The sequence below is a fragment of the Hirundo rustica genome, chromosome 7 (genome assembly GCF_015227805.2).
Source record: "Hirundo rustica isolate bHirRus1 chromosome 7, bHirRus1.pri.v3, whole genome shotgun sequence".
Classification (NCBI taxonomy): domain Eukaryota; kingdom Metazoa; phylum Chordata; class Aves; order Passeriformes; family Hirundinidae; genus Hirundo; species Hirundo rustica.
Window position 1 is genome coordinate 27437954 of NC_053456.1, and position 13703 is coordinate 27451656.

The 13703-nt window shown below is 41.0% G+C and overlaps 1 protein-coding gene across 5 annotated transcripts in view; it reads left to right on the forward strand.

The window, feature by feature from the left end:
• SATB2 (SATB homeobox 2) overlaps nucleotides 1-13703 on the forward strand; it is a 130333-nt gene that overhangs the window by 63603 nt on the left and 53027 nt on the right. For all 5 annotated transcript variants that reach the window (XM_040070059.2, XM_040070062.2, XM_040070058.2 and 2 more), the window contains one exon: nucleotides 11512-11984. In XM_040070059.2, coding sequence (XP_039925993.1) covers nucleotides 11512-11984 — 473 coding nt within the window. The remainder of the gene's footprint in view (nucleotides 1-11511; nucleotides 11985-13703) is intronic.

A 13703-nucleotide genomic window follows, 5' to 3' on the forward strand; every position in this document is an offset into this window, starting at 1 on the left:
CCCAGATATCCCTCACCCTTGGAGATTAGCTGTATCTGGGGATAGGGTTTTTCCATAGTTTTTCTCTCTCTTACACCACTGGAAGGAAGACGTATTGTCTGAAAGAAGGCATAGACCGTTATTGTCGTTTCTGTCTGTGATCCTTTCAGTAACCAGGAAAATCATAACAGAATTCACAAACATTATGAAGAAATAGGGTAATGTCGTGTCCTTCCTGAGAAACCATTGCATTTTTAGTTGTGTGAAGATAAGCACCTTTCAAAAAGAGTGTGCCATCTTTTCCTCCTAAAAGGCTGACAAACCTAAGCCCTCGAAAGGTTGCTTGTTCCATTTCCTTAGGACAGACCAGAAATCTGCATAATAATACCATAAAAAGTCTGCTGCTTGAGTTAGGAGCACATGAAACAAAATTGCGTGAAACATCAGAACAGGTTCTGGGGCGTCTATTTTTTCTCTGCACATCTGGCTTGTGCAGAGCATACCTGAAAGACACTCCTGCCTGGGCTCTGCAATGATTAGATTTTCACTAGGGGAAAAAAGAAAGAATGTTCTATGGTGAAATCATTTGTGTCTAGGAGGAAAGTTGTCCAGGCAGGATTGGGGTAACAATGCAGGCAAGGAAGTGTAGATGTTGCTTTTAAGCTACTAAAATGGTTTAGGCTAGAAGTAAAAAAGTTGATTGGACATTTTAGTATGTGGTTACCCTCATGCCAAATAAACTGGATATTTTCTTTTCTCTCTAAATTGCCATTGTGTGACTCAGAAGTGTTTCTTTTCTCTAAATGGTGTCTCCTAATAGCAGAATTTTATTCAAAGTGCTTTAACATATCCTCTTGGTTAAAAAGCAGTCAAAGGAATCAAACAGCTTTGAGGTCATCACCATTTGCTTTTACTTGTTATTCTGGGAGAAGAGAAATAGGTGCTTTTTTCCCTTTTTCTTTTTTCAGAACTGGGCAAGGGTGCCAGTTGCAGAGGCACTGGAGGCCCTTAACTGTAGTGTTCTTAACTGTAGAGATCCTGCTACAGCTCCTGAGTCGTTCCAGCACACCGTTGTCTTCCACTTTCTTCCATTCTTAGAGCTTTACGCTCTTACTTTTTTTTTTTGCTTAGTAAGTGCACAGTTAAATTGTTAAGTGCAGTAAAAGCAGAATGAAACCTCAATCAGAAGGTCAAGGATCCAAACCCAAAGAGTTTGCCAGATAACTCTGTATTTGTGCTATTCAGAGGCACAGCCAGTCATTGCTGTTTGGAAATTCATGTGTGTGTTAGTAGGAGGAGAAAAAGGAAGGTTAAGGTATGTGTGAAGTAAACACAAGCTGCTGTAAAGCAGTTCAAGTAGTGTTGATTCATCAACCATATGAGTGGGAGAGAAAACAAAGAGTCTGTGGCAGGTACAGTGGTGCATGGAGAATAAACAGTCATGCAACTTCAGAGCAGTAATCTTAACCACTGCGAACAGGAAGACTTCTGCACTTCTTTAGGTGGTTTCAATTTCTCATCATCTCTCATTTCATGTTGTTTTGTTTCTTTTCTGTAGCCAGATAGTCCTGCAGGACAGCTCAGTTAGCGTGTGAAATCAGTGAGTCAAGTTGCATGCATCAGTCATCACGTACTCCTTTAATAATATTGTTAAAAGGACTTCCATGAAGGTGAATGGAAAATGCAGGGATTTTATTTTTGGGCTGTAGCTGCATAGATTAGGTAAAACTATGATTCAGAGTCCTTGGAAGCAGTACCCGTATCCTTGTGTAACTCTAGAGCTGGTTACTAGAAAGTAAAAGCAAAAAACAATTCACATGAGCTGTGGTAAATACAAAATAGGAAGGGGCTTCAAAATAACTTTATTGACGTTGCAAACTAAATGCAGCCTACAGTGCTAAATGTGTTTCCTATTATCTGCTAATGTCTGTTTTAATAAAACAGTGGGAACTAAATGGTTGCTTCTTAATCAAAACCATGATTTCCTAAACATAAGCTATGTGATTCTGTTACAAATTGCCACAGATAGATCTACTAGGTCAATTTTTTTTCCTTTCTCATAGAAATAAATAAACAGTAAATTAATTATACTCTCTGGAAGATCAAAGTAATTACAACCAAAGACAGAAATAAAAAGTTCTCTGGAAAAAAAAAAAAAAAGAAAAGCATCAGGTTGCTGAGTGCATAGTTAATGTTTAAATAATATAAGAAAGTGAACAATCAATAATTTGATATCATTAGCAACAGATGTAAAAGCTATACACAAATGGAATTGTATCAAATCTCAAGTAAACATTCCCAGTGTGCATTTTGTTGAACTCACCGAAAAGACAGCTAAACTACTTATGCTCATAATTCTAAAAAAATTTTCAGTTAGTTCAGCTCAGCATGGCAATTTTGTCTTGTCTCAGATGATGCTAGAATAAAATTCTGCTTGAATTTTTTTCTCCCACCCTGCCCCATCCCCTTAGGGTTTTAAGACATTCACAGTTTACTCAGCAGCACGGGAGTTAGTGTACAGCCAGATTTGGGAATTGGCAGGTGTGAGGATAGAGGCTTTTTGTCTCCTCCTGGCCCTGGGTCTATCACTTGGGATATGTGTGAAGGCATGAGGGAGTTTATAATGGGATGTCCACTCTTTCCAGTCTCTTCGGGATACACGTAAACATTTGAAGGAGAGCTTGTATTAAAATGGTTATAATGGAATGTGTACAGTGGTTGGGAAACCAAAAGCTTAACGGTTCTGCTGTGGACTTCTTGCCATCATGGGTGTCTGTAATCACTCGAGGTGATAATTAAGTTTTTTAGTATGTTTTGTAATTTTGTTCAATATACCCGCCATGAATTAATGTAATGTTACTGTGTGAAGCGTCCTTTTCCCTTTTTTGCTTTTTTTCTCTTTGAGGGATGCAAGGCCTTTTAGTACAAAGTCCTGCATACATGACAAGGCTTAATTATGTTTAAAGCTTCCTCCATGAAGAATCAGAGATCCCCCTTTTTTACTAGAGAATACATACTAATCAATGACAACTATAGGCCAGTGGCTTATTCCGGTGGTTCTCAAACTGCCTTTCTCCTGCCCAGTCCCATGGGGATGCTTCTCTCAATCAGAGAAATGCTTGTCTGATTTCTCTAGAAACTGAACTTGCTGAGGCTGGGAGAAGGCTTTCAGCATTGTTGAAATGCAGGATTTTAATAATCGCTTGAAAGGTTTGCATTGATTTTAAATTTGATTAACAAATAGATACAGGAATAAAACCAACACTTTGTAAGTAACTATATGCATGTATAAATATATAGGTGTGTATGGAGAGAGGTATTTCAGAACTTAACCATGCAATTCAGGTAATTTTTGAGGGTTCAAACTCCTTCCAGTTACCTACTTGTGTCCCAGTGTTTTGAGTTTGTAGCATTTAGAATATTTTTTTAGCTCTCTTTCTCAATAGATATTTCACTTCAAAGTGTCATGCTTTCTATTATTAACAGAAGGACTATCACTGTATCAGAATCCTTTCACAACTGAAAAGCTTAACTGGTGTGAATATTTTCTTTTTGCCTGATGACACAACTTAGCTTGGTGGGAGGAAGTTAGGAAGGCAGCGGGAAGAAATAAATACGTTGTGGACTTAAAAATAAAAAGACATACTTTTTTTGTCTGCGTATGAAGAACATGTCATCTTTGCTCCTGCCATCAGTGTCTGTCAAAATATAGCTTTCTGTGGATGTGAGTTTTGAGACTGTGGCTGTCTCAAAGTTTTTGTGGAATGATGAGGCTTTTCAGTTTAAAGGACGAGGCCTCAATTATTTCTGTTTCAACAGATCAAGAATGTAAGAAAAAGCTTTCATAGCTTCATTAAATTGAGAATCTGCTTTGGCTCCTCTTTGAGTTTTCCAATATTACTGATTTGTTGTTTATGTGCTCTTTTATTCTTGAAAGTTTGTTTGCTTACTTCCAGTAATGGATAGACAGAGCAATCTGTTTCTCTTCTAATGTGTTCCTGGAGGCCAGTGTAGGTTCAGAGAGGTTAGAAGCAGGATTCAGGAGGGCTCCCAGCTTATTTCCAGGCTGAAGGAACTGAGGATTGTGGCACAGTGATAATGCCAGTGTGAGCCTGGGGAAAACTGTCATTATCTGCTTTGAGGAAGAGTTTTTAATTGTTCTCTGAAGCAGATGTTGTGGAAGCCTCATGAAAAGGCACACCAGATCTTTCCCAAACAGTGTTTCTGACTTTTAAAAATACCCTCTTTACTGATAGATGCATGTGTATTTATCTCTCTCTATGTAAGTAGAGAGGTTTATTTATATGTATATATCTTGACTTTTAGCAGAAATTTTAAGTTTTTTAAGGAAGTACGTTTTGTATCTTGTTTGGATATTAGTTGTGGCTCTGGCACTAAAGCATTTGGTGTCGGCTGTGGGGCTCTTGACATTACTGTGACTTCTCCTTTGCTTACTTTTACACTCCTTACTGTGTATTCATTTCACTAAAAACAGGACTTTCTTAAATAAAAAGGAAGGAAAGTAACATCAATCACAGGCAAACTTGTCAACATCTAGGTAACATACTTGAAGACCTGAAGATCATCTCTTGACTTGGAGGCATCCTCTTAGTGGCCTGCTGTGCTATTTTATGCGGAGAGTAGTTCATCAGTTGTCACTAATGATGAGGAAAGAGTGCCTCTCTCTTTCAATATAAGTTAAAAGTGTCAAGATTCAGCAAGAATTCTAGGCCCTTTGCCTGCTGTTTTCCCCACCCACATTAGCATTTTGTATTTCAGCGTTGTCCGTGATGTTTGGGTCAGTTGGATGCCAGTTTGGGGGATTTGTGCATGTGTATTGTTAAAAACCATTTTAGCTGCAGCCATGCGTTCCAGGGTGTATGAGTTGTGGCCCTCTTGTCTATTCCTCTTTGTAATAAGAATTAAAACAGGCCCTTTGGGGTTTTTTTTGAATTAAGAGTAATTTTTATTTAAGTTAATTGCAGATATGAATCTCAGCTTTGCAGAATGTCTTCCCTGGCTTGTGGCTGTTCGGGGGCAGTGGCTCTCACTGCTCACAGTGCTTGTGCTGTGGCAGAGGATATGTGAGATTTGCTGAGTGGCACCTCCTGTGCCTGTGTGTGGCTGGAGCAGTAGCCAGTGCTGCTTTAGGCAACCTAGGCTACACCGTAAAGATTGGAAAACCTTCTGTGGAGAAGCTGTCTAGCCACTTGCTCCAGTGATGTCACTGAACTTTTTTTTTTTAATATCTCCTGTTCCAGTACTGTGCTTTTCTCAGTGAGGACCAGTTGTGTGCTGCAGCTGGAACTTCTGCCCTTTAGAATTCCTAGTAAAGAATGGTCATCTCCATTTTCTAAAAAGCAAACATGTTTTTGTTTTAACCTTTGGAATCTCAAAATTAATTTTCTTTCATATATAAAAAAATATTTGTGTGCTGCCAAACAGCGACATGGTAGCTCAGAAGAAAAGCTATTTTTGCAAAGTAAGCATTAGTGGAGATTAGTTTGAAATAGGAGGGTAACTTGAAGCTTAGGTACAGGCATAAACTTTCCTATGTGAAAAGCTGCAAAGTGTCTCTCTGATCCCATGGATTTCATAGAATATGTAACTAGAAGAGCAGAATGGCATTCTGTTTGCCTGAAATATCTGAAGAATTTGTATCTCTGACTTAATACTGTTTGTGTTCTGTCTGCCTCCCTTTGCCATCTCTGATGTTATGAATCAGGAAGACACACGCACGTATTTCCCAGGGGGATTGCACAATTGACTGGGTCCTCTAGGAGGTTTGTGCTTCCCTTTTGAGATGCCCACAAAAGATTGGGTCTACTGTTAGAGTAGTTTGACAGGACAGGAGATATTTTTATATCTGGTATAACATCAATTCATCTAAACCAGTACTAGCTGGGTTTCTCTCAGGCAGTTCTAACTAATAATTCTGCTGTTTCTCCTTTTCTGTTTCACCTGACTGATATACATGGATTAGAGCAGGTGGTCACCTTCAGTGTAATGGTTTTCTATGCCAGATGGAGCTGGCATTTTGATAAAATGTGTTAACATGATTCTGGAGAACTGAGTTCATACTTCTGTGTGCCTCTTGAACCTATGCACAAACCCAAAGTTAAATCTAAAAATAAGATGATGGTGCTTGTCTTCTGACAAGCATCTTTGGGAGCAGTGCAGTCCAGGGGCAGCCCGTGTGAAGAATATGACTTCCTATGCTTGAGCAGGACTGGCAGAGGACATGTTAGCATCCCTGTGTCCCGAGGGATGACTTAGAGCTTGTCTTGAGGATAAGGGATGAGAAGGTCAGCTGCGCAAAGAAACTCAGCAGTGTTAGTACACTCAGCTCAGTTTACCTCAGATTGGTGATTGGTGGTTAAAGGCCCACTTTTAATGATGATTCTAAGTAAAAAAATAGTGATTTGTGCTTTGGTGGGAACTGAATGGCTTGCAACTCAACAAAGAACAGACAATGGCCTTTTCTGTCTGTTTTCCATTAGGCTTGGATAAAGGCCTTTGCTACCCACAGCCAGCGGCCAAACAATTTCTGTATGTGCTCTATAGCTATTTTGAGGTTCTGTGCTGTCCTGCAGGAGTAGAGGAAGGAAAAGATTTTAAAAGTTACAGCTTCTTGTCACATCTGCCTCTCTGGTCAGCCTGCTTTTCCCTCAGTTCTGAGGGCAGGAACAAGTGTCCATCAGGCGCTGAAGCCAGTGAATGACTATGGGTAAATACAAAGATTAGATGCTGAAAAAAAATGAGACTCCTCAGACCAGCCCTTTGCACTGAAGTGGTTAAGTGGGCTGTGATTAAAAGAAATAAGTAATTATCCCAATTACAGATAAAAAGATAGGGAATTACCGCTTTAAAAGCACCTCCTGTGCTCTGGAGTGGTTCTGTTATTTACGAAGTGGTAGTTCATAATTATGTGGCATAAGCAAGAGGGCACCCTCTGGGTGTAGTGCAGCAGCCCAGTCTCTCCACGGTGGAGCTGGTGCTGTGCTTTGTCCCCCAAGCGTGGCTCCAAAGTTCAAGTCTTGCTCCAGTGAGCAGGATGATGCTAAGCCAGGAGAAATGGTGGGAACCTTTCTGTCTCAAGCTTAGTGTGCAGGGTATACCAGAGTTCACAGAGCTCTCCCAGCTTGGCCATGACCACTGCTAGAAATGGCTTTTATGATCCCCAGGTTTTAAATAATAAATAAAACAAAGAAGCAAACTGAAGCACTGGAGAGCAGCCCTGGGTGGTGACATCCTGTCACAATTGAAGCATGGCAATTCTGCCGGCCAGTAACTTATTACAAAACGCTTCTTTACCAGCTTCTTCTTACTCTGGGGCAGAGTGCCTGTATGCCTGTGGGACTGAAAAGTTCCGGACACGCTGGGTCACGGATGCTGGCGGGTCCTCTGTGTCCCCGCTTGCGGTGCAGTGCTGGGAGACGCGTTACGCTCTTGCTCTCCCTGCTGCATCCCTTATTGTGCATAGGAATTTGGTTTCCAGTGCTGTCAGTCAATTCAGTGCCACGCATAAGCCCTAAATGCCCCACGGGCTGTTTGTCAGAATGTTCCTATTAACAACTCAGTGCAAATAAAGTGTGAGGGGAAGGGAAGGTGGAGAAATAAATCTTATTTTAAATCTTCTGAGCTGGTTTTATTTTAAATGGAAAGTTGCATGCAGACCACCCCAAGCTATTGTGCTGTGGTCTGCGTCAGCTGCTTGACTGTGCAAGGAAGATTGGGCTAGAGGTTAAGAGCATCACACGGGGGAAGGGTGCACTGAATTCCTTTTGTGCTGTATCCAGGAAGTTTTAACTCAGTATGGAGTTGAAATACATTGACACATGGTAATCATTATAGGATGAAAATGGAATATTCAAATACAATAATTTGCTGCTCCCATTCTGGGGATTATGTTGGTTTCTGACTCTTGCAGAGGTAGTGACATGTAGGGAGGTATAGAAAAACGGAGGGCAGATGCTATTCTAGAGTGCTCTCAGGGCTAATGACTGAGCTTAGTACAGTGTCTGTTGTCCAGACACAAGTCTCTGCTTACCTAGTGGTTGGCTTCAGAAGGGTGAGTGGCTCTGTGATATGACAGTGCTGTTGTGCTTGGTTTAAGCGAGCTCTTCAAGCAAAGAACTGCAGAATTGTATACCAAGCGTGCGATGCAGAGATAGAATGAAAACACTGCAATGTTTTTTGGTGTGGTCACACCACAGATGGAGGTAGGTAACAGCCTCCTGAACCAGCTTTTATTTAACTACCACAGGCTTTGCTAGCAGAAGTAGTTTATCAGCAGTACTTGGATATAGACAGCACATATCCATGGAACCCCTTCCTTCCCCATGTACGGTCCTGCTGCTCTGTCCTCAGATATTTTTATTCCAATCAGTACAGCTTTATATTCCAATCAGTACAGGACTGCAAGAGCTCTGAACATATCCCCAGTTTGAGTAGAACAATAGCAAACAAGGGAAAGACTATAATTGGGTATGAACATGGAAAACAGAGGATGGAAAGGTAAAAGCCCTTTCTCAGGAAGATCTGAGGCAGAATGCTGGTGGCACAGAAGCTTTGTGGCTCCTGTATCCCTTTTTTCTTGGAGCATTGCTGGCAAGCTGGCCTGTCTGTCAGGACAGTGCCAGTCTCCATCTTCAGGCTGTCTCAGTCTTGCTCCTGTTCAGCCCTGCAGATTTGGTAACCAATCCATAGTTCCCAAAGAACAACAGGGAATCAGATACGGGCAATGTGTTAGAGAAGGAAAGAGTCTTGAGGAGTTGAGTAATGCACATTTTTTCCATCCAGCGTAACTGCTAATGGTAACCTTTTATTACTAAAGTGGTCAAAGTGACTAGAATCTGGTTTGTTTATAGGGAGTACAAGCATGGCTGTATAGTCTAATGCGATCAAAAAAGGAAACTGATAATAAGGGAAAAATATACCTATGGAAGCAAGTCAGGTGATGTTTCTGTGTAATTCCAAGAAGCACTGTAGAGATTAACAACCTGGCAGCCTTTTCATCTTAAACTTTATTTTTATAGGGGTTTATAACTTGGCATTGAAGTCAAGAGTGGGTGGAAACTTGGCAAATGTGGTTCAGCCCAGAAAGTGAATGTTATTTATGTTTATTTCTCACCAAGTTTTCAAAAACACTTGGTTACTGTTTTTATGTTCTAACAAGTAATAATTTGTTGGTTTCAGTGACTTATTCTCTGTGTGCTCCTCAAACTACAAATAGTTCAGAACTTTTTCAGTTCTTCTGAAACTCCTAGCGGAAGGACTCGAGATTTTTAGGGTTGTCAGTGATGTAGCAGGATGCTCCAGGTATTTAATTACACTGAGCAACAGCTTTTTTCTGCTTACACCTGCCAAGTAGCTGTTGTACCTTTGGCATAATTGCATTTGGCCAGCAACTGTGTGTATTTAATGGCAGTATTCAGGTGCAGGCTTAGTGCAGAGAGGCTGAGGAGGCGATAACTATGGCCGTGTTGGCTCTGAATCATCTGTGTTGCAGAACATGGTGTGAGGCTGTGACAAAGCAGCCCCCCCTCACTCCCCTGCCCACCCCTCTGTATCGGTGATGGGTCCACCCCTGGAATTAGCGCTGCTCCTATTGCGTATTTCACGTTGATTTCGTGTCTGTTCCTGAAGCGGTATAGAGCTTTCTGTACCTCATTTCAGAGAGGCCTACTGACATCGTGAGAAGCAGCTTTTGAACGGGGATTTTCAGTATTTTCAGCAAGATGAAATACTGCATTATGTATCTGACAGCCTGCAAGTAACACAGCAAAATGGTCATTTGCTGACAATAATATTTGTGTATCACACATTCCGCATTGCCTTTCATAGCTGAAATACAAGTGTACACTAACTTAGAAATTCAGTCGGGTTGAGACATTAGGTTTTGTGGAAAAGTGGAATTCATAGTTTTCTTAAAAATTAATTTTTATTTTGAATTTTTTTAAGCAATTATTTAATAGAAGGCTGGAGATGTTATGGGATTTTCCTTTTAAAGAATGGGAAGAGGGAGTTAAAATTTTTTACAAGGAGATCCTGTGTATTAATTCACCTAGTTGTAAAATTCAGTACTTGTGATGTTCCGGAGTGACAGTTCTAAAGATAGTAACTGTGTGCATGTGTTCAGGGTATGACTCCCTCTCTGTCTTAGATTAACTCTGGAAGGTGGAAAGAGCTGTCTTTCTGTTTAGAGGAAATCAGAGCAAGTCATCAGTAGCTGCCATTCTGGGTATTAATGTGTAAAGCTTCAAAGCTTTATATATATCAAGTTTCTAAAAAGAGTTCAAAATCTCATACAGTTGTTAATCATTACACAAGTTATAATAGTTATTATGACCTTTCTGAAATAAATCCTATCTTGTTATCTGCAGAGACCAATACAGGGATGAGGTAGGGGTTTTCTATGGTACGTGTTTCTAAGCACTTTTATATCAGATCAATATAAAAATGCCTATTCAATTGCATATAGGGAGGCTTATGGAATCTGCAACCTACTGTCAAATGACTTCTGATTGCTTAAAATTATCTAGATAGGAGTTATATTTATGCACTTGCTAAACTTAATTTCCTATTTCAAATAGTATTTTAGAGAAAATTTCATTTTGTAGTATGTACATTTAGTTTTGCAGTTACTTGAAAAGATACTGTGATACTGCTGACATAAGATATTTAACAGGGACAATGCACATCAGTATATAAAACTACAGCATATGCATTTAGTTTGTACTGTTTAAATTTTTGTAACATGACGTCACTTAGAGATCACTGTTGTGCTAAACAAAGTTTTTTTGATGAGAGTGTAGGCACTTTCTTTCAAGTGGGCAGAAGTGCTTTAAAGTTTCTGCGCAGATTCATGGCAATGAGGATTTGGCCACAGGAACCGCTGCTTTAAACTTTTCTCATGTGTGGATGTCACTGTTTTGTAACATGCTTTCACACAACCAGCATGAGTCTGCTGCGGTGCACCTGGGTGAGCTGATGGTACCAGATAGCTTTATCCGCAGGCAGTGCAAGGTAGAGTTTTTGTGGAAAAGGCAACAGTTGCCAAGTTTGCAATGAGAAGCAGCGCCATGAGCTGTGCAGGGAATGGCTTTGTTTCCATTTGGTTTGTGTGAGTGGATGTCAGTTTGAGTTTCTTTCCTTTACCTAGATGCCAGTGATTCTGAAACACTGACCACTTTTAAATGTTAATCAATTTGCTGTGACAAATTCAAATATTAGTTACAGTATAAATGGAAGTGTCCAAGATGTTTCTTTAGGGAAGGAGGCTGGAGAGGATACCTGCTGTTGGTTTATAAAGAGTCTTCATGAGCTGTGGATGAAGCCTGGGAATTCCAAAAGAATGTTAATTATTTGTGTTACTTTTGTGCTGCTTTTGCTTGTGTTTCTATGATACTTCTATGCAAGTGTAGAATTTACAAAGTAAAGCAGGTGCTGTTGTGTGCAGTCACCTGCAATATAATCCTTGCCCTAAGTGCAAACTGAAATGACAGCAAGCTAATTTTTCTTTTTTAACAGTGGAAAGAGTGGAAAGAGAAAACCTTTCAGACTATTGTGTTCTTGGTCAACGTCCCATGCACTTACCAAATATCAACCAGCTGGCAACTTTGGGAAAATCTAATGAACAGTCTCCTCATGGCCAAATTCACCACAGTACTCCGATCCGAAACCAAGTGCCAACGATGCAAACAATGATAAACCCCGGGCTCCTGTCTCCTCAGCTCAGTCCACAACTGGTGAGGCAGCAGATAGCGATGGCTCATCTGATAAACCAGCAGATTGCTGTCAGCCGACTGTTGGCTCACCAGCACCCACAAGCTATCAACCAGCAGTTCTTGAATCATCCACCCATCCCTAGAGCTGTCAAACCAGAGCCATCAAATTCATCGGTGGAAGTCTCTCCAGATATTTACCAGCAAGTCAGAGATGAGCTGAAGAGAGCCAGTGTGTCTCAAGCTGTCTTTGCAAGAGTAGCATTCAACCGCACACAGGTATCAATTTCTGTTCTGTAACCAGGAAGGGGCAAAGCTGTGGCTCTTGTGGGGCTGTGTGGTTGTTGCAGATCAGGGCAGAGGGTGTACCACAGAAACAGGTCAAACCACTCTCAGTCTTTTCTCCAGTATCTTTGTCAGTTTTGAACAAGGCTGTTTCTTTCCAGAACAGCTGTTTGTTTGCAGTTGGTCACTCCTGAGCTTTGTTCTCTAGCAGTCATTCTGCTCGTGGAAGTTCTTCCCTTAGCTCCTCTCTGTGGTTATAAACTTCCACATTTGCCCCTACCCCTGCCTAAGAGACTGAGAGTCAGAGGTGTTTTTGGGCTTCTTTCTGACGCTTCCTCAATTCCTTGCTGTGGTACAACTGATGCCACAACTAGTGCCAGAGGCTGCTCCCACAAGAAATGTGTAAGGGAAGTGTGCTGGGAAAAGTGTCTGCCTTTTGTAGCAGCTCATGTTTGCTTTCATACATCTGACACAGGTTTGCTCACTCAGGTAGTGAAATGCAGATGTTGAAATGATTGCATGATAATATCAGCTTAAGCCTGGCACCTGGAGTACCCAGGGTGAATGTGTGGTCGGAAAGACAGGCCATTTACATTTATCCTGCAGGGTACAACTTGTGAGCTCTCAATTGTGGTACTCTGTAGCAAGGCCTAAGAAATGAAAGTGGCTTAATATTTAATATTGGTACAAATTCCCTTTGTGTAGCTGGAGTTGTTCTTTGAGGTAAGATTTACCAGCAAGAGAAGTAAACGGGGAGTGTATATCGCTAGGAGGTCTGTCCCTTGCCCCATACAGTGCCTTCGTCTGTTCTCCTAGAGTAATGATTTTCTTTGGCACTGCCATTTTGGAAATGCCATGTTATGAGGGAACTAATTAAAGTATGGAGCACATTTTATTACTTCCCTTCTTCCATTAAATTCATAAGATGGCTGCACTCAGAAAAAAACACTTGAGTTCTGGGGTAAGCCTTGAGGATATCAAATGAAAACTACATAGGAATGTATGAGTATTTCCTCTTTAAAATGCTGCTTTTAATTTGGAAAAGCTTTTCATCCCTCTGGGATCATAACCCGTTGTATATAAAGCCTGGTATAATCAAGGTGGATGATATTGACAGAATGACATATTCTGAACTGGGGTGAGAGGTTGGCAGTGACGTTGCCAGTGAGGGTTTTGTCACTGTCAATGAACGTGAAGCTCTCCTTTAGCCACACAGGGAGACCTAGGTTGGTAATGCCCAAGTCTGCTATTAAGTCAAAGGCTCATTCCCCAACAAGAAAGGTATTACCTCCTTCTTAGCCCTCCATCATAAGTAATATGATGTACATACTGACTGCAGGACAGGCAAGCCTTACAGCAGCCATAAAGGATTTACTCGTCTCACAACAGTGTTCCGTTAGTCAACAGCGCTCTAATACAGAAGACCAGTGGTCTTACAGAACATTACATCCCCAGAAGCCATCACTGTAGCAAGAGTGTAGATACACACTTACGTTTCCTTGTCCTCAGCTGTTGGTTCCAATTCAAATCAAGCTGCCCTCACATCAGGGACTGTTCAGGGTATTAAGAAGAGGGGCTCAGGCAGTCAGTATTGCCCTGCACAGTAGAACGTATGGGATATCCCCGAACATCTATGGTGGAGAAGCAAACTCGGTAAAAGGTACTTTGGAGTGGAAATTCAAGTCTACCATAACCTCCTTGCATCCCCCCTGC